Raw genomic sequence first — 21,798 nt, 5'->3', positions numbered from 1 at the left:
TAACATTTCTGAAGAAAATATGAGTTGTGTTTGCCTGTACGGTGGGTGGTTGCTATTAGCTTGTGGCTATGTGGTAGCTAGGATGTTTTAAGTGGTTGGTAATGGTAGGGCATTCTTAGATGATTGCTATGGTATTCTGGGGAGTTATCCACCCTCTTCCTAATCAGCTTACTGTGTTTTAGATTATGGGAGGCACTTCCTGTTTAGGGAAGTTCCACTCAAAAAGACCTAAAACGTCTCTGGTTATGAATTGTAAGGCGGGTGCCAGTAAGTCTGGGCTACCCCGTGAGAAAGCAAAAGGCTCTCCTGAGAATTAACATTTGAACTCTCTCTTGCATATGTAACAGCAACATCCGAGACGCACCACACAGTGCAGCTCACACCTCACTTTTACAGTCTCATCATCTCCCCCTGCTCCCCCTCTTCTCCTCCTCACCTAAAACTCACTATAAATGTTGCAACGTTAAATGTGTACAATAAGTAATTATACATGTTTGGTATCATTTAAAATAGCTGTAAGACTGGAAAAACTGGAAGAGAGGGCAACTCTCTGAGAGAACGAAGGAAATTAACATTTGAACTCGAGACGCAAGTCTCACCTCAGAGTCATCCTAATCTACATCTCTTTCCCCCTTCCCCCATTCCTTCTCTCTCATATTGTCCCCACCACTTTTTGAAATATCTAATGGCAGATGTATCTAATACAAAAAACATCTCTAGTTGATTAACAATTCGTTTGTTTGTGTTAAATAAGAGGCATCCTATCTGGCGCTAGGATGTGTTGTGTTTGAAATGATGCCTCTCCCAGGCGAGAGATAGCTAGCAAGCGTCTCTTCAACTGGGGGCATCACGCATCCCGTTCACTTTAGCATAATTAGCACGCTGAAATGGGTGAATACGGGCCAAAATATGGCTTCCTCTGTTATCTTTCCACCTGTGCAGATCGGGAAGAAACGGAAGGCTTACGAGTGCTGGGCGATTATGGCGGAGTGCCATCGCTCGTCTCGCATTTCTCACACCGCCACGGCGGATGATTGTCCCAATTCCCCTTGAGAAAAGGGACAAAACGAGAGCAGAGTTTCTACATAGAGAGACTCTCGCAATGCTCACATTCAGTCCCTTCGAGGACTGAACGAGCATGCTCCTCGCCCAAGCATATCACGCACATCTCATGTGTGTCATCCTGCGTCAGAAAGCGCTGACACGGATGAAAACACTTGCTGAAAGCTCGTGCTGCCATATTGCCTTTGACACGTTTCACAACCAAAACAAATGGCACCTGAAGACATGAAAGCGGATGACGTGCACTATAGGTGCCCTATTTATACACCAGTAGTGAAGTCATAGGCTGTCACTGGCCAATGTTTTTGTCGTGTTTTGACACGTGCATCAGACACCAGTCATGCCGGAGGCATTCCCATTATCGCCCTAGGACGCAGTGCAAGTTCCCTTTCGAAAGGGAATCATTTCAAATCATAAGGTTGCGCTACAAATAATCCTTATCTGTCAGTTTGACTGAATGAGCTGTACAATTTCCTTCATGTTCTCATGTTCAAACTTCAAGAAAATATGACAAGAATATCTGTATTTCCCTCCTCATTATTGTATTTTTTCATTTGTATTCCGCTGTAACAGTATGAAAAGGGACAACATACTGTGCATTTGTGGTCTGCTCTCTCGATTTAATATACGATATATCCCATGAATAATTCACTGGAATGCATTAAGAATCTCTTGTTTTCTCCCCAAATCCTCACGTCTCTTTCCAGGTTCATTTTCACCCAATGCTTTAAAATGTAATTGTCTCCCTTTTTCATTTCTAATTCTTATGTTTACTGGAATCTTTCTAAATCAGGTAAATACAATATTTATTGTCTGTCACAATGATGGGAAATCACATTTTTACGTTTACATGTTACGTAATACAGACATTTTGCTACAGTGACATTTAACATATCCGTAATATTGCTGCGGAAATAATCAGGGGTTATTCAAGGTCTGTAGTAGTAATTTGATAATGCTTCTACACTTTCAAATGTCCTTTTAATGTTCAGTGGTTGAAGGGTGAGTAGAATAATGTCATCTCATTGTACCCTGTTTTTGAAAATACTTATTATTGTGTTCATAGAGCGAACCTTTCACTGATTGTTTACAGTTTAACAGAAGTTACTCCAATAATTTGTGCAAAGCGTTTGGGGGAAAAAGGTGGATACTTTCTAGCCCAATTCAAACTATTTAGGCCTAAATTTAAGCCAGATTTACAGTATGCAGAATAAGAGATGTTTTTTTTTTGTTGTTGTTAAAAACGTAAACATTTCCAACAAAATTCCAAAAATTTGACAAGTGGTGGAAATCTTAAATTTAGGCCCTAAATTTTAGCACACCCTCAAGTCTTTCTATGGTACAGTATCTGGTTCGCATTTCTTAACATCTTTGTAAGCTACATGAAAATTGTATGTCTGATAACACAATGTAAATTGTGCAATACAAGGTATGATCTGAAATTTCATAATTAGGGTGAATAGAATAGAATAGAATAGAATAGAATAGAATAGAATAGAATAGAATAGAATCTGATAAATAAATGCACATTTACTCTCTAGCAGTGGTTACTCATGAACTTGAAAAAAATAATCTTACTTTATTACTTTAAAGTCTCTTAGAAACCATTAGCATTGTCTCGGAGGGATTGACTGTCACTCTTTGGGTACATTTACATGAAAATGATGTAATAAAAACGGAAAGGTTTTCCCTTTGTGTGATGACAATGACAGATGACAACAGATGACAATGTTTTCAAAACAATCCCTGCGAAAACGACTAAAAACACTGTATTCTGTTGCCAGGCCAGTAGTTGGCGATGTCACTTTGTAAAGAAACACTATGTGTCTATATACTGAATACTTAATGTGTATGTGCATGATGTCACCGTTTTCACAAATTCATGGTTTGTTTTTTGTTGTGTTTACGGAGAAGATAACAGTATCGTTTTCGAAAACTTCCATTTTGAAACCCATTTTCAAAAGTTTAGTTTTCAGGCCCCCAAAACATCGAAAAAGTTTTAAATTTTAAGTTGAAAACGGTGTCATGTAAACTGCCCCTAACTGACTTCAGATTAAAACCATCCACTACATTCGATATTTGACTACTTAAATAGTACTATTATTTTATTTTTTTACAAGTTTTTAAATTTCAGAGAGCACACTGCAAACTTGAGATGATGAATAAAATATGTGAACGGGCAACATGCTGTTTTTCTAATTTATCTCAGTGTCCACAGAAATGTTCTGCAACTTGAATCCAATGTCTAGAGTCTCTCGACCACCAGCAGAGAGGAGCCACGGGCACTCAATATTGCCCTCTAGAGACTGACATGCAAACTAAGAGCGAGGATGATCTGTAAAGCCTCCAGACAGACTGTTGGGCGGGCTATTCGATTCTGTGTACACTAATGAAACATGCCTTATGAACAACAGAATCATCAGTATGTGTCCTAATAAAGTCCAGTGGAAGCTATTGAGTGACCTTTTGGATGCTGCTCTGTGCTGTGGACGTTTTGTGCTGATGTCTGAATGGAGTTTACTCAGGGTTCCGTTTGCTTTTTTTATTTAGTGGGCACTGCCAATACAGGGATCAATAAGGACCGGAGTGAAAGGGAACCCATGCAGGGGCTCGTCCGGCTCTCCCTGAAGGCATTGTGTGCTGACAAAATTCATTATAGGCCAATGCAACAATGATATAATAGTGTGAATTTTAGGAAGCCTGTCTGGGGTATATTTCACCTTGAAATCAAAAGTAAAATCAATTATTATTTCAAAAATAATTGTTTAGATGCATTTTGACATTATTTTAATGAAATATATTATTTATTAAATGAAAAGATCATGTATTAATTATAAATAAAATATATAAATATACAATTATTTATACATTATAGTGATATTTGTTTTACATCCTTATACTAATTTAAAGGAATAGATTAAAGGAAAAAATATGATTATTACTTTTGCTCTGAAAATAAGCCTTTTTTACCATTAAGATATTTTTAGATGTAGTTTGACCTTATTTTAATGAAAAATTATAATTTGTAAATCATAGATAAAAATATTATAAAAATGTAAAAGTATTTATGCATTAAAGTGATATTTGTTTTATAGCCTTATACCAATTTAAGGGAATATAGATTAAAGGAAAAATTGTATTATTATTACTTTTGCTCAGTGAATACAAGCTTTTTTTGACCATTGAGATATTTTTAGATACATTTTGACCTTATTTTAATGAAAATTATTATTTATTAAATGCAAAATTGTAATTTGTTAATTATAAATAAAAGTATTATGAAGATTTAAAAGTATTTATACATTCTAGTAATAATGTTTTACAGCCTTATTTTGGGAAAATAGGAAAATTAATATTTGTATTATTGTTATTATTATTATTATTACTTTGTATAATGAAAAGAAGCCTCTTATTGATTTTTTTTGTTAAAAAATTATAATTTTTACATTATAAATACAAATATATTATTGAAATTAAAAAAGTATCTATACATTCTAATTTATGCTAACTTAAATAAATAAATTAAAGGAAAAACATATTTGCACACTTTCATGTCATTTCAAATGTATATTGCTTTATTTCCTCCATGTAACAAGACCCTCTTTTATATGCATTTATAAAAGCATCATAAAAGTATCATAAAAGAGAGAATTATATGTCTGAATTATTATGCATCATTCTTTTTAGTTGGATTTTTTTTTTTTTTTTTTTTTTGGGTGAATTGGATGATAAAGTGTGATTCGTTCATGAATCGGACTGATCTGGTTCTCAAGTTCAACTCGCTTGTTCAGAAGTAAATATCAGAATATCAGATAAAGATCAGCAGTAAATAATGACTTTTGGTATGATCTACAAAGTTATTGTATGACTTATAATATAATGCATGATTCACTGAATCGCTTTCATTATGCTTTTGCAAACTTTTTGTAATTGCATTAAAAAGCAACTACCACATTATATAAAAAATGACCAGAATATTTTTTTTTAAATTCTCATTTTGTGTTCCATAAAGAAAGTCATGAGTTTGTAACGACATGAAGGTAAGTAAATAATGACCGAATTTTCAGTTTTGGATGAACTTTTCATTTAAATAAAAAAAAAGGATTGTATAACAGCAAAATGTATGACAAAAAAAAAAAAAGAATCCTGTAAAAAACTGGTAAACTACTGGCAGCTGTAGTTGCCAGCATCATAATGTAAAAATACGGTGTGTTACTGTTGAAACCGTTTTGTGAACATATCCCTGTGCCTTTCGGTTCAGTATCTTTAGGTTTGGTGTTAAAAATGCCAATACGAATGCTAAGCGGACCAGGACTAAAATTGTTTTTGTTTTTCCGGTCAGGACCAAACGAACAAAGCGAACCGAACTACAAGTGTGAACAAACCCTTGATCCCACTAAGAATTGGACTTCTGACATTAAGCTCATAGGCGATGTCTCCCGCCAATGGGCCTGATCTAGATAGAATATGATGAAAATCTCTTGGAGGAGTATTTCTCTGTCAAAGCAGATGATGCACCCAGGAGAGCACCAGCAGCAGTGAAGAGAGACGGGAAGAAGCCCCTCTCTCTCCTTCCGTCACTCAGTGTTAGACGTGGGTGACACTGTGAAAAGTTTATGCTCTCCACCTGAGATGTGTGCGTATGTGTGTGTGCATAACACAGGACACCTGTCACTATATGTGGAAACACAGAGGGAGTAGAAAATGCCCCCAAATCTGTGTGTTGGAGGTTCAGAGTCCACTGGTCATAATAGGCCATCAAGTCTTGATGTGTGCACCTGGGTCCTGTCGCAAGAGCTCCGGTCCACAGCTGGAGGACACAATGATGTCATTACATCACCCAAATTCATCACAGCTGCAGATAACCCATAATAAGACTCATATGTCTCGGAAAGAATGCACATGTTTTTTTTACTAAGTGTATTTGACAAAGGATGTATGCAGAAAATGCCTGCATGGGAATCAAACACCTGCTGCGAATATGTCAGAAATCTGAGAAGGAAATTTAGAAAAGCGAAGAAAGATAACCCACCCACACTGAGACAGATTAGTGTGCAGTGGATGACTTCCACCATGCCAAGCACCTTTTGATTAATATGTTTGCATTGCAAAGTGCAATGCATTTCCACCAGGATGCTCTTACAAATGCAAAATAATAAGCATCTCTTTCTGAAATGTTGGCATGCTGTCACGCACTGGGGTCTCGGATGCTTTCAGTCTCTCTTGTTTGGACAAATCTGACAAAGCCTTCGAGTTTAAGAAGAGCAGTAGCCTAACTCACTGGTTATCAAACTGAATGAGATTTTATTTCAATGATGAGAAATGCCAAAAGGAATGGGATCTGCCCCTGCCCTGAGAAAACATTAATCACATATCTTCTTGTTCAAGAGGGTTCTTGGAATCATGCCGATCGTAGTTGTCCGTGGAGAAATACACTGAAATGAATGGGAATAAATGAAACTTTTATCTACTCAATAGTGGTGTCCCGCATGGAATGCAGCATAAGGGGGAGTTCACAAAGGATGTTCGTTCAGTGCTATTTTTCACTAAAGACGTGTTCCTTTCTTCCATCCGTGCATGTTTTAACTGTATGCAGAGTCAATTTTTATTTTTAAAGGAACACGGCGACTTTTTGGGACTTTAGCTTATTCACCGTATCCCTCAGAGTTAGATAAGTCCATACATACCCTTCTCATCTCCATGCGTGCTGTAACTCTGTCTGACGCACCCACCGCTAGCCTAGCTTAGCACAAAGACTGGAGGTAAACGGCTCCAGCTAGCATACTGCTCCCAATAAGTGACAAAATAACGCCAACATTTTCCTATTTACATGTTGTGATTTGTATAGTCACAGCGTGTACAAATAACAAGGTCACATGAGACACAGCCATCTTCTAACCGTATACATACTGGGAAATGAAAGCTTTAGCTTAAGTTCTGCCAGTAAGACTTAATTACTACGTCACTTATTACCTTCATCTCCAATCACGTCTTTATACTTTCTGTATAAAAGATCGGTACCTCACACATGTTTGAGTTCGCAGATGCCGACGCGACAACCTCCACCCTCCCCACCACCACCAGGATGGTCCTGTCCATACCTTCCAGGGGGGTCGGCTGCGCCCCTGCCTTCGTCTTCAGGCAGGAGATGCAGATCCGCTACCCTCAGATTACGAACTATGGAACTACGGTTCACGTGACACTAACGTGAAACCAGACTTCATTCGCCCCAATGGAAAGCATATTTACACTTTCTGAACCGTTCCCTATCCCCTATATTTCACCATGTAGAAGATAGTAAATGTGTGAACAAGTGACCGATTTTAGCTGCAGTTTCAGCATCTATTTATAATACTGTGGGCGGAATGCTTTAGATTCTAGAGAGCATTTGATTGGACAGAAAATCTGATTAGAAGCAGAAGCGCAGAGTAATGTGATCAAAATCATTGATCCATATGGCGGAAGTGAGAGGTTGTGAGTTTTGAATGCATCTTCTAAATGTGAATTTTGTCATTGTTTTGGAGCACACTGACTTATAGATAACAATAAGGCTAACATATTCATAATAAAAGCCAAGAAACTTCCATTTTGATTTCATGGGGACTTTAAAAGCAACATTTGTAGTTGGGATGTTGTTCTAAATTTATTGCGTAAAATACTCTAAAAAGTGTAGGCCTAGAGTTATCATAAAATCTGAGCTGATAATGATTTTATATTAATTTATAGCATGTTTGATTTAATGGGTATTTGTTCAGACTGAAATGTAGACATAAAATGATGACACTTTGTGTTTTTAATGAGGTAAAAAAAACAGAGATAAAACAATGGCCTTTAGAATCAACACAAGGAGCAAATAATGTTAAAAGTTCATGTCTTGCACTGTTGTAGGCTACAAGTCAGGCGGGTGTATTTTGCGCCATAAGCGTGGCGTTTTAAGACAGCCTGTCAAGTTAAAAAACAAAAAACAAAAAAACAGATCAACTTTTGAAAACGCGTCAAATCTGAAACGCTCCGTCTGGCTGTTAAACGCAAGAACGCATCCTGTGTGAATGCCTCCTAACACCTGCGGGGGGAAATACCTTGTAGAGAGCAGCAGCTTACACTCAGACTAAATATAGATCCATCGCGAGGGAACCCGGTCACCGCGCCTCGCCACGCACGGCGTGTTTATCTGCATGTTGTGGAACATGCAGCTGGAAAGTTGCTCGCATCTCGGCATCCCACCCATTTTTTAAATACTCTATTTGTTTGCTAAAGGGAAAAACACACGGTTTCTTTAGAGGAACCTCTCAACTACACACGCGTAAAGCGCATTTTTAACTCCTTGTTCCTGGCGGTGCGCATATCCAACAAGTGCATGCTCGAAGCTCAACTGCTGTGTCTTAAGAAGCGATTGAAGAGCAAACAGATGGAGATGCCTGCCTAACGACCTGGAGCTCGAATCGATTCACGCAACCTCGCCAACACGCACATACTTTGTCGCAGTGATAAAAATGCGCGTTTGTTTCATGCGCGTCGAATGAGCTGGTGGATTATGTGGATCTGTTAGTTTCCCCGCCGATGGAACGCCGTAATTCGTTGTTTTGTTCATTTTTACAACAGTCTAGAGACCGGGCGGTTCGCTTATATTTTGATTGTCCGAACCCCAAAAGCCTTAGCCTACATCTAGTCCACCCGTTGACCTGCGAAGACTTGTAAATCCCCACATCTGGTTTCATGGAGAGGGCTGCGCAATTGCGCACGCTGTAAGAGAACTATCGGCGCTTTCCATGGAATCCACTCCACCCGTGATCTCCACTGAGGTTTCGGTCCGATCTGATGTGGGGTAAAAAGTTGCCGTCTGGACAGTAAATCACATATATGAGGATCAATACACACGTGCTGGTCAACAAAAAGCGCAAACATGCCTATGCATCCGGTGACTTCCACTTTGATGTACCGGGGGATCTGCACCATTCCAGATATCCTGTCGTATCGGGCACCGGTCAACCTGCCTGAGGATGAGGTGGAAGGTGAGTGAGAGGGTCCTGATGGTTTTTAAGCCCCTTTTCTGTTGTATTCTATATAAAATGACTAAACGCTTGCATTGCTTTAGTCTAATTTCAGCCTGTTTCCTAGACAGAAACTCGGTGTTTTGCGCACCTGTTTGTTGTTTTTTCTTCTTTTTTTTCTGTATCCGAGTGACCCAGTTTTGTTCTGTTTTGTTAGAACAAGTTTGTAAGGGCAGTTCATTTAAAACGCGTGAAAATCCGGTCACCTGTGCATGTGTTTCTCTATGAAGTGGATAAATCTGATTGTATGATGTATTGAAAGTAGGTCTATCACATGCCAACCTGAGTTATATGCTGCAGTTGAGACATCTCTTTGGCTTTTTGAAGCAAGTGAACAAATAAGAAGTAAATCAAAATATGAAGTCTTTGACACACGCCATTCTAATCCATAAAGCAAATAGCTCTGTTTTTAGATTCTGAAACATATTAAACTAAATATGTATATGCAATTCGCCAGAGTATTTCCATGATCTTAGTCATCAGTGTCAGAGAGTTTACCCTGATGATTATTCAACTGAATATTAGTATAAAAACAACTAGTGGTCACATTATCCACTTGCTTTATACAACTGGCTTTTCTGATTCAGATATTTTGTGATTTATGGAGAGTAGCTGTCATAAACCAGCAAAAACACCTGTTATTGGTATGCAGCAATTAATATCTCTCTTTAATGTGGACCTCTCATTTGGAGTAATGACTCAGAGTCTTCAATACCATGTTATTCTAAGCATAAAACCAACACTTTCATTTTTAGCATCTGAAACATATCGCATTGTACCATATGCAAATGAATAGGCATGTTGATTTTTTTCTTCATAAACTACATTTTACCCCATGAGTTTCCCAATAATAGTCTTGTAATATCCCTCCACTGCACAATTTGGATGTCTCTTAAATAACACACTTGATTTCAGCACATTGGCACCAAGACATGAAATATGAGTGTCAGATAGAGAGACATCCAAAATTTGCAGTGCTGCGGACCTACAGGATCAGGATTGAAAACAATTGGTTTACCTTGATAAGGTATCCAATTAAATAAAAGCATTAAAATGTCATTTGAACTAGACACATAATAAACACAAATTAATGGCTTTTTTGTATTTTCCACCACCGAAATGCTTTAGGTAGGCTACGTGTGAAATACAAACCATAGACAGCTCAGTGTAATCATATTGCATCATAATCCCATGCTTTTTAAATGTATTGTGTATATACTGTACAATTTTAAATCAAATTTAAAATCAATTTATTTCTTAATTGCAAAAATATAAAAGTTTGTAACGTGAGGGTCTGTAAATGTGAATGACAGCGCAATCAAATACATTCATTCAGATTTTCTAGTTTTGTTTTTCTATTAAAGTCTGTTTCTGATATTAAACATTGTATATTGACGTCTGACTGGTGTGATTGTTGGCTCAGTTCAAAGTGTCTTTCCAGGTCAATCTTTTGTGACTAAGGTTTAATTAAGTATGTCAGTACCTCATTGCAATTCCATTCACCAAGGGATGTTTTCTATCATTACATCTAGTTATAAGTAATAACCCAAAATCTCAAGGCTGATTCTCATGCTCTTAACACTTAAAAACCTGATGGTCTGAATAAACACAAGTTAAAATGATGATTTAGCCAATGTTCAGACTGCTTCCCAAATTAGATCTTTTCAGGCAGACTTTCTGCACTTTTAATTGCAAGTTATCAAATAGGATGTGTGTGTCCAGACATAACCAACCTATCTGCTTGTGTTGCTTTGGTAATGACAAAGGTGTACCCACGTATGAGACGAGGCTTTCAAAAAATGGAGGTGCATCATCTCACTCTCCAAATAAGCGCCCTGCTGAATCGCGGTGCAGAACTTCCGTCACACAGAAAAATGGCGAAATCTTTGGACATGCCATTTGAACACTCTATGAATTCTTCTGGCTTTTCCGTTTTGATGTTATCGTTGTGTATCACATTAAGAGTGAGGCAAAAGACAGTTTGAAATCCGATTTGAGCAGCCAGAGCGTCCAGACTCGATCTGTAAAAATCTGATTGGAATCACATTTCAAACCACCTCCAACTGTGGTTTCACGAGTTCACACTTACATCTTATTAAACAGAGTAAAGATTATGCGTATTTGACGTGCTGTCCGGGGGAGGGCTCCGGGCTCGGAATTTTAATTATCTGAACATGCTCCTCCCGAACTTTGTTAATAAAACATCATTTGAATCCAAAAAAAAAGAAAAAAAGAAAGTTCCTGTCCAGACTTTCAAAAAGTCTTCAAAAAAAAGTTTCACTGGCAGTCTGACAAAGTGGCCAAAAGTGACAAATGCAAGAGATGAGAGATCACATATGGATGCTTCTTGTAGTACATGATCGTGTGCAAACAGTCAATCTATTTGCAAATGTGCCTACACGTTCACAAAGGAAAACTGTGCCACATCCCAGATCATATACGGTAGTCTGCATAGCATTTCCACAGAGATGGAAAATAGAAAGGAAAGATGAACAGACAATTGGGTTTCATCCCCGGACAACAGTTTTGCTTTTCCACAGATTTGCTCATCAAATATAAACAGCTCATGGACCACACTGTTGGTTGAAGTGCTTCACACTGACGAAGTAGGCCATGTTCTTTCTCACTCTTAGGATATAGTTGTTTATTTGTGAATCTTGAGTTTGAGCCAGATTTTTATATTTTTCTTTGAACTCATACGGCACGCTGGGGGCAGAAATTGAGATTGTGAGCTAGATCCGTGCATCTTTATTTAAGTTAGCAAGTTATATTTCGTCATAAAGCCGTCCTTATTCAAAATGAAGAATGAGGATAAGAGCCTCTGACAAAGCTAGAAGAATTCATTATTATTCTCAGTTGAAGAATGCTTAAAGTCTGGTTCATCTAAAAGACATTATCTCCTGACTTTATGCTCTCACACACTGGACATCTTAACCCGCTAATAACATCCCTTAAAAGATTAGTTCACACACACAAAATGAAAATTCTGACCCGCTCCAAACACGTAGAACTTTTTTTCTTCAGCGGAACAATAAAGGAAGGAGAATTGAGCTTTCAAGCTTTCCAATTCATCCAGATGACTCGTGTGCTATATTCAAAGTTTTCTGCCATACGAAAGCTTTGTATAAAGAACAAACTGCTGTGTAATTCATTATTCACTGATAATCCTCCGTTTAAGTGGGCTGTTAACCATTAGGAATCAAGTCAGTGAGTTGAGACAGATTAGTGAAAAAAATCATTCAGACTGGTTTAATGAACCGGTTCAATTGATTCATTGAAAATATCTGATTCAAAAGAAGGATCGGAACACATTCACTGATAGTAGCATGAATTAATCATATTATATGCACAGGAGAACTTCTCACAAAAATTTTTTATACCTAATTATATATCACATATGGATGTTTCTTGTAGTAAATGATCCAAATCATATCCAAAATGTGAATGTGACAGCCAATCTATTTGCAAATGTGCCTGTCACTGAAAACCAAACAGACATATTTCAGAGATAAAAACTTGGAATAACTAACTCCATAATTAATACTTTGTTGTAGCACCCTTTGAATTTATTACAGCACTCAGTTTATTTGGATAGGAGTCTATTTACTCGGCACATCTTGACTTGGGAATATTTCTCAAGTATACTCTTCTTTTTTCCTCAGTTGTTCCTCAATTTAGAATAAATGTTAGTAAAGTTGAAAGTTAACGGTGAATCTTGGTTTATTCATCAAGGCAGTTGTATGCAAATTTCATGCACACATTTGAGTATGTGCGGTTAGTGAATGACCCATTGTTACTTCTCTCGCGAGGATGAATTTCAGTTGGATCCTCATGAAAAGGATTTTTTGTTGGCCTTTATTCACGGTGACCCATATGATTCACATGAACTCAATAAACATCCATTACCGGTAAGGCTTTTACTGAATGCACGTTCAATACAAACCAGCAGCCGTGAGAGCGAAATTCAGTTAATGTTCAGGGTCCTCTGTGCGCCGGGAATTACCCAGCTGTTAACCACACCGACGTCAGGCGCCACATGCTATTTCAATGGCAGTTCATGACAACCAGACATCAAGCTTGTTTGGAATTTCATTAAAAGAGGTTGGCTGCGGTGACGGAAGCAAATAAAGCTGTGATTAAATTTGGTACTGTGGATGGATTTCAGAAAGCAATCTCAGAGCCCATTGTCCCAGCCAGGGATAGAAAGGGTGCCATTTGCTGCCTCTGAGAGCATGCCAGCCCCTCTTGATCAAGACCACACTGACAGCACATGCTGGACTGATGTTTTACACACAGAGTCATGTTCATAGGGTCTAAAAAACTGTTAAAGCTCCTTCTTCTCAGTCAAAAAATGTATGAAACTCAAGAGGGTGTCTCATGGAAAACTGGAATTTCATTGCACGTCTTATTTACTTTGTTGGAATACTCTGACAATAAGTCCACTCTAAAGGAAACTTTATTTTTAACTTTAAAATTATTTCAGAAATAATCATGTTATTGACGTCACAAACATGAGCAAATTTGCATGTTTTCATATCAAAGCCTATTTAGTATTCAGCAGCTTGACAGACCCTGGTGACAGACGGTGTGAACTACATCAGTATGGAGGGGCTAACTAATCATGGGTGCGTTTCCCTAATGCCTGCCCAAATAAAACAAGATGAATCGCGATTTGGCAATTGTGGTTTTTATGTGCGCTGAAAAAAAGAGGAGGAAGCGAAAATTGGTCAACTTGGCATGCCAAATGGAGCTTAGTTTTAAGTTTTAGCACCATGTTGCATTGATCAATACGCCATCTCATGTTGCATCTTATTAGCTAGCCAGTAGACAGAGGTCATATCAGCAAACACTCTGAGATGATCATGCTAAATTTCTAACACTGTCAGAAAATGATCGCAGGCTATCTTTGAGAACCGCCGTCTTTTAACCTCTCTCACTGTAGGACGTAGGACCACAGTTTAGGAGCCACGACCACAGAAATCGCCACGATTAGTCATCTTTCATCTGGGACAGCCCAAAATCGTTCAATGCGCACTTAATTTGATCTCAGATGGATTCATTAAAATAAGTTATTACTCCACCACCTGTGTGACATCATTAACCAATGTAGTTGAACGACAGATTTGCGACAATACGGTTTCGGGAAACAGTCGTGACTAGCTAGTTGATTTCTTCAATGATGCATCATGCTATGGTAGTTAAGCAAGTTACGTTGTTCACTAACAGAGATCACTAACTTATAAAATTAATTGGGAATTAGATGGGAAAGATTATCAATGAATGAATGAATGAGGCATTTATATAGCAGGAAAATTCAGGATAAAAAACTACAACATCTTTAGAATGTAAACCAAATGGGTATTTAAATGGCACAAGAATGATATTTTCATTTTTGGACCGAAACGGAACTTTATAAGTGATATAATAAGATGATTTTTTTCTTTTTTTTACAATAAAGGCATTTATAATGTTACAACATATTTAGATTTGAAACAAATGTTGTACCTATGAATTTTATATTCATAGAATACTGGGAAAAATATATCAGTTTCCACAAAAATATTAAACTCTTTTCAGAATAATAATAATAAATCTTACCTGAGCAGCAAATCAGCATATTAGAATGATTTCTGAAGGATCATGTGACACTGAAGACTGGAGTAACGATGCTGAAAATTCAGCTTTACATCACAGGAATAAATTAAAATATATTTAGTTATTTTAAATTGTAAAACTTTTGTAAAATATTTAATCTGACACTATGTCTGATATCTTGGAGTTATACATTCATTTATTTTGCAATGTTACTAAATTATATTTCCCTGTTTTTATGTTCCGTGTTTATGTTTCAAGGCATTGGATATGGTGTTATCTTTGAAGTTTCTACACTTTGGATGATGAACTTGACATACATGATGTATCTTAGAGAGAATGTGTTGTAGGCCAATGTTGGTGTGACATCTACTGATGGATGCAGATCTGTCTGATCTGGCTGACAGCAGTGTAACCAACTGAATAATCTGACAGATGCTATCAATACTGGGGAAAATTCAACCAATTTTCTAGTGATCTACTGCCATAATAGTATAGGAGATTGGTTTCTGCTTATAAAAATGGCCCATAATAGTAACTAACACCATTCTCACTAATGAGAACTACTTATCTTTTGATTCATACTTGTACTGATTATTTTGCATATAGGAAAACCATGTAAACGTTACAGATGACTGTGCGTTGAAATAGAGCTATTAAAGCACAATAGCTTTATAATTTCTAGAATGATTTAGACCATTTTGTGCATACAGAACCTCACTCAAAAAGTAAAATGTTCAATAACCCTAACTTAATTAAACTGAGGAAAACTTTTCGACGTAATTAAATTAAGCATTTTATTAGAACAGATTTGTTCTGGTCTTGTTGCATGATCTTACATTTATTTAGTTATGCCGACTAGACGCAATCAAAATGACAAGGACGTCTGAATACATTTTTGAATTTTTGGCTTTTTACCAAACAATTGATTTTTTCTTTCTGGCAGTACAAAAAATAAAGAAATAAGCTTATTTTAATTTAGAAGAGTACTCAATTCAATTATTTGCTTGAAAGAATGATGTTAGGCTTACATTAAAAATTAACTCTCAAATCAGTTACCAACATGTTTGAGTCAGTCTGGATTTACCTGCATCTGGGTATGGTATCTGGTCTCAACGAAAACTTGAATTTGGTGTAAAAGGGCCTTCCCATTTGCCAAAAATTGAATGCATTGTAATGCATTACAGATAGATAGACTAATTTGCCTTATGTGTTTGGGCCTGTGTGTTTGTCTCATAGTTTTTCTGAAATGAATATTATTATTAAGATAATATCATCCTTATATTGCAAATTTTTAATACTAGTGATCCCTGTCATGTAAATTCAGGTCTGTTCTGGCTGCAGTTTTGCAATCAAAATACACGAATATAGTTTATTTTGTGCCATTTGTCTCTCTTAAACTGTGAAACCAAGTGGAAAGATCTATTTAAATGACAGATACAAGATTCACATTTTGTTTGTATTACTCAGGTAACTCAGTAATACATAATGGAAAACATGCCACGGATATTAAATAACACTTATGTGCTTCTAATATCCTAATGATTCGGGGAAACCCAGCGTTTTGTATTGGCGTTAGACCACAATGATGAATGTTCTGACTCTGTTAATGAATATATATGAATGTTCTGACTCTGTATAAATGTAATGGCTTTTGTATGAGTAAAATCCCGGATTGTGTAAATTCAGCACGCAGTGCAGAAGGTTCAAATCCGTTTCCTGTCACAGTACAAGTAAAGAAAGATCAAATGGCTGTTTGGCAGGTAGACTGGTTTAGAAACAGACACACAGAAAGAGGAGTGATTCACTTGAGTGTATCTCACTGACAGATGAACATGAGAGCAAACAAACCTTCCACCAGCAAGGTCTGTTTTTTATTTCTTCATCACATTTCTCTTTCCACACACTGCCTGTTTTGCAGGATCGTAAATGAGAGGAAACAGAGGGACATTGGCATATTTTCTGCTTGAATCTTTCATTTGATGCAAATTCTGAATAACTTCATTATCATATCTCACTTTTTTGATCTGATTTGTTTGCAGTGCAAGAAATATTTTTCCATTTTTGAGAAATTCAATAGCTGTAGGTCACAAAAAAATGAGGACGCAGAAAATATTCGGAGTGTTAGAAATGTAAAAATGCTTGTTTTCCCCATAAATGTGCATTAGGGATGCAAAGAGATAAAGTCAAATGGACTCCTCTGGCTAAATTTACAGAATGTTTGTTGTGAAACTTTTTTTTTTTTTTTTTTGTACAGTGCATGTTAATATGAATAAACATGCATGTAATATATATGAGTCAAAAATCTGCTAAGGTGTAATAATGGAACGACAGTTTAATAAAAAGTGATTTTTCACAATTTTTTACAACAGGATTTTCATTTTCATGGGTTTGAATAAAAGATTTTTGATATGAGGGACAATAAAAACAACTTTGTGCAACCAAAACTTTGTGCACAATTACACAGTAGTATTTACGAGAAGCAGAGTTTTGATACTGTTATCATCTCTGTGTAAACAATTCAAAAACGTGAATTTGTGAAAACGGTGACGGCATGCACATGCGTATTAGGTGTTTAGTCTATAGGCATGCGCGTTTAAATGCTTATGTGCGCGGGCGCGTAGTCTTTCTTTACAAAGTGACATTGCCAATTACTTGTCTGGCATGGATAATACAGCGTTTTTCCAAGGATTGGGAATCATTTTAATAACGTTTTCATCTGTACATAGGAAAAAACTTTTGTTTACGAAAAAAAGCTTTTGTTGTGTTGATGAGGCCTTCGCAGGGGATAGTCTAGTTGACACGGTCTCTGCTGACACTTCAGGGCTGCGTTGTGGTCATGTTTAGGCGCAGGTCCTTCATCTGATCTGGATACGGCCCAGATCCGGCTGACTACGGTAAACCTTGGGATAAACAGAGAGACTAATATTAGCGTAGATGATAACGAGTACATATCTAGGTATTATCAACTGGCCAGTTATCTAGTCATAAAGTATATGCACTTTTAGGCAAATATGTAACGAATACTGCACAGTTAGTTATTAACAGACTCCAACAGGGTGATCAAGTGCTCTTGCATTAGTGTAAAAGGGTTCATTTTGCAATAATGGCTGAATAATTTTACTTCATCACACTTATTACATTAGCCTACCACACAAATAAATAAATAAACTGAAATATTCAGTTAAATTGTTTTATTGTGCAAAAAAAACAAAAAACAAAACCTGACAGCAGAATGTCACGACTGACCAATCAGAATAAAGCATTCCAGAGAGCCATGTTAATGTTTTTAATTGCCTGATGGAGCATTTTCAAAACTTTGGCATTCTGTCAAGGTTCTCTCAAAGTCACATTCCCATAATATTGAGAAAATTAGAAAATAGAGAATGTTAATGTTTTCCGTAATGTTCACAACCATTTAAAAATGGAAGTTTTGAACGTTCTGAGAACATTACAAAATAAAAATTTCATAACTTTATGGGATCATTATCAAAACGTTCTTAGAACATATTTAGGTGATATTTATGTGACATTTCTAATTTAAACATGGTGTGTGTGTATGTGTTCTCATTTAAATACTGATATTTCACATTATGGAACAAAAATATAATAGCATAATAAAAGTAACTAAACAAGTGCCTAACAATGATGTACTTGATAAAAATCTCTCTGTATAAATCTGCTGTGCATTTCTCTGTGAGGGCAGCTTGTTTCGTGGAGCATGGACAGGAGGGTCAATTTACACATACTCTGACTTTCAATTACCAACATATCCACTGGTGAGAACTAGACGAGGGTTCTGCTCCCGCAGCTTTCCAAAATGGTGTTCCAAACCCCTATTTTTTAAATAGGATGCCATTTTGTTTTATGGGGAAATAAAATAAATTGTGTTTTCAGACTACAATATACAAGATCTTCTGACTGTCACTGCTCATGTGTGCATGTGTGTGTGTGATGCACCTTTTTAAACTGAATGTACATTCAATCAAATATGAAAACCTGACACTGACCTATACCATTAATCACTATTATACCCAACCCCAAAACAACACGCTTGACATTTAAGTGACGGCATTGCACTTTCAACAGATGGCCCTCTGGGATGGGCACAAAGTTGTGCTGTGGACACTTTAAGGTAAAGCGGCTCAAGAGACAATAGGTTACCATTGAGAGATGGAGGGCTTTGTTTATTTGTGTTATGTTTCAACTCTTTTGGGAGGGGTGAAAAATGGATCCTGGTACAGCCTACATGTCCAGGCAGTTGAGTCGGCTGTAGTCAAGCTCAAACCTGCTGTTTTAACTTTAGATTTAGATAGAAGCTGTCTGCTCGCAAGTCGCAACAATGAAATTGCTTATGAGCTTTTAACAAAATCAGTAATAGAACTATACCATTAAAGGCTTGCTTTTGAACATCTAATACTATGTTTAAAACTGCAATTGACTGGTTAGTTGGTTTATTTGTGATGATGATAACTAATTAGACCTTTAGCAGGATGGCTACAGATTTTTTTTATTAGCACATTAGCTCAGTAAATATATATATATATATAATTTTATTAGTATTTAGATGCGCGTTTCAGACAGATTGTCTGTAGTTTACATTGTTACACCAGTAGCTGGCGTAGTTCAAGTAGTAAAAGGCTTTACACTGCCAAAGCATTGATAAAATTAAAGGCAGGATAGGTGATTTGTTCCAGAAACATTTTTTGTTGCTGGTTTAAAGTTTCTTCACATCCTAATAGCAATCACTAAGTTAAGTGGTCTAAATGTATTTATATGTATATATATATCGTCTGTGGAAGGAGTATATGACCATAAAATGTTCGTCCAATCATTGAATTCGGTCATTCGGTCATTCCTACCTGCCTGTCAAAGTATGTATTTCCATACCTCTGCGCACCCTGCTCACGCAGACATCACACGTCATCAGTGCGTTTCATGCTATGCAGAGTTAGACAGACGTCAGTCACCGAGCACCGCAAACGAAACAGCAGCCGCCTTTTACAGTTCCTCCTGAACCAAAACAATGAGCTTATGCTACGTTCATCCCAACTACTGTAATTTGGAAGAGATGGAAACCCGTGACGTTATTATCGGAGCGGTTCGAGACTCGAATTTATGCGTTTCAATGACAACACTACCAACGCTGAAATGAATCTGCAGAAGTCATGTGGTACAGGTCAGTGCTCTTTAAGTTGTTTATGTTCATTGTTATTGTAATGTCATGCGAGACGTGTTAATTTAAGGCCGTCTCTCGTGATGCTTTGTAAACTCTGCTGTGTGCGTTCATGTGTTTTGAAGGAGCCGTGGCTTTGGAGACTCTCTGAAGGGAGGGTGGGATCTCATGCTTTCAAAGCTAGCTTGTTATTACCAGCCTCTGAAAATTGCCTATACCATAACTTTAAATTACAGACACATTTTCTAATTGTTATTTTCATTCCTTTTATTTAGTTCAGTTTAGTTTAATATATTTTTTATTATTATGTGTAAGACTGTCTTTCTGAGTTTATTCATTTACATCGACTTGTTCAAAAACACAGATTCATTCAGGAATGAAATTGACTCTTAATGAGTCAATGAATCTTTCACTCAACTGGTTCGTTCAGAAGCACTGGTTCATTCTGGAATGAAACAAGTGACTTGCTGAACCGCATACTAGTATATTACTCACGAGTCATTGAATAATTCACTGAACGATTCGTTCTAAACCACTGGTTCATTCCGCGGCGCCAGTAGACTACTGCCTGTTGCTCTGAGATGCAACAGCTCGTTCTGCTTTACTGTCCATTCTGTTACACACTGTCAACAGTGTTGCTCTACCTTGGTAACAGAGTTTAATGGTAACAGAATTGACCATTTTAAACTTTTTAGCCAAAAAACTCCACTTGCTAGCATAAATGCTAAGAGCACATGGTACTAATGAAATCATGATTAAAAGACTAAAACAACCCACTGTGTGTTCAGTGATTAATTCTGTTTTCCTTTTGACATTGTGGTAACAATTTTGACGTTTTACTAAATAACTCTTTGTGTAAGAACTTTTAAGATTAAAATATTTTCTCAGAGAGATCACATACCTTTCAGTGCTTCAGATCTTATCAGTGAGGGAAAGTGACATAATTTCCTGTATCTTACATAGTTGTGGGAGATAATTCCACCAATTTAAAGGCAAAGTTTGGTTCAGTAACAGAATTGAAGCTTGAAGATTTATCCTGTTTGGTGTTTGGTGTTTTATGCCCCCAATGGCGCCTTCCAGGCAGCGAGGGGATGGGTAGGTTTAAGGTTGAGGGTAGGGTTAGCTGCCTCTAAGGAGCCATTGGGGGCTTAAAACACCATCGAGCAAGATTTATGGACACATTTCTATAAAATAAAAGTCATTTTTAAACAATTTAATGTTGTAGAATAAGGAAAATTACCATTTAGGGCTTTTATAAATGAAATATTTTGATTACACAACGAGACATGATGGAGAAAATACACTGACTAATTCGGACAACAAGAAATCATGATTTTCAGCTAAGACACTTTTTACAGAAAATATTATATTGTTATGGCCTGTAACATCTTGTGATCCATGACAATGAGTAACAAATTATTAATATAATTAAAAAATATAATAGAAAAAAGCAGAAAAAAATAATGACTTTGGACACCAAATGTACCTGCAACTATAGAATCATCCTTATGTAATTGCAGTGGAATTGAATGCGTTATAAAACAGTGCTCTTTCAGAGATGTGCATTTATTGCATGGATGAAGAACACAATGTTTAAAATGCATATACACAGTTCAGTTGAATGATAACATTTGCCCTCTTCAATGCTGTTAAACTGTATGTACGAAGCAAACTGTTTGCTGAGAATATCCACAACTTAACACTGAAATAGTTATACTATAATGTGTGTGTAAGTAGTGCACCCCCCAAACTCTCTGGCCATTGTGTAATTCGCACCCTGCTTGTATTGAATAAAATCCTACAAAAATCTTTGAAAAACACCAACAATCTGAATAATATGTAAAGTGTTTATCGTTATGTTTGTGAGTATTTCAATACAATGTTACTGTGTCAGCCGAAATCCTGATTGGCAGCATG

General features: G+C 36.8%; 1 protein-coding gene across 1 annotated transcript in view; it reads left to right on the top strand.

The window, feature by feature from the left end:
• Window positions 1-8,070: 8,070 nt before the first annotated feature.
• Window positions 8,071-21,798, top strand: part of cabp7a (calcium binding protein 7a) — a 41,507-nt gene continuing 27,779 nt past the window's right edge. The window contains exon 1 of the mRNA XM_084114850.1: window positions 8,071-9,074. Coding sequence (XP_083970976.1) covers window positions 8,966-9,074 — 109 coding nt within the window. The 5' untranslated portion in view covers window positions 8,071-8,965. The remainder of the gene's footprint in view (window positions 9,075-21,798) is intronic.

The sequence above is a fragment of the Abramis brama genome, assembly GCF_963993115.1.
Source record: "Abramis brama genome assembly, chromosome: 5".
In the NCBI taxonomy this organism is placed as follows: domain Eukaryota; kingdom Metazoa; phylum Chordata; class Actinopteri; order Cypriniformes; family Leuciscidae; genus Abramis; species Abramis brama.
Note: the sequence above shows the minus strand (reverse complement) of the source record. Positions and strands in the feature narration are given on the sequence as shown.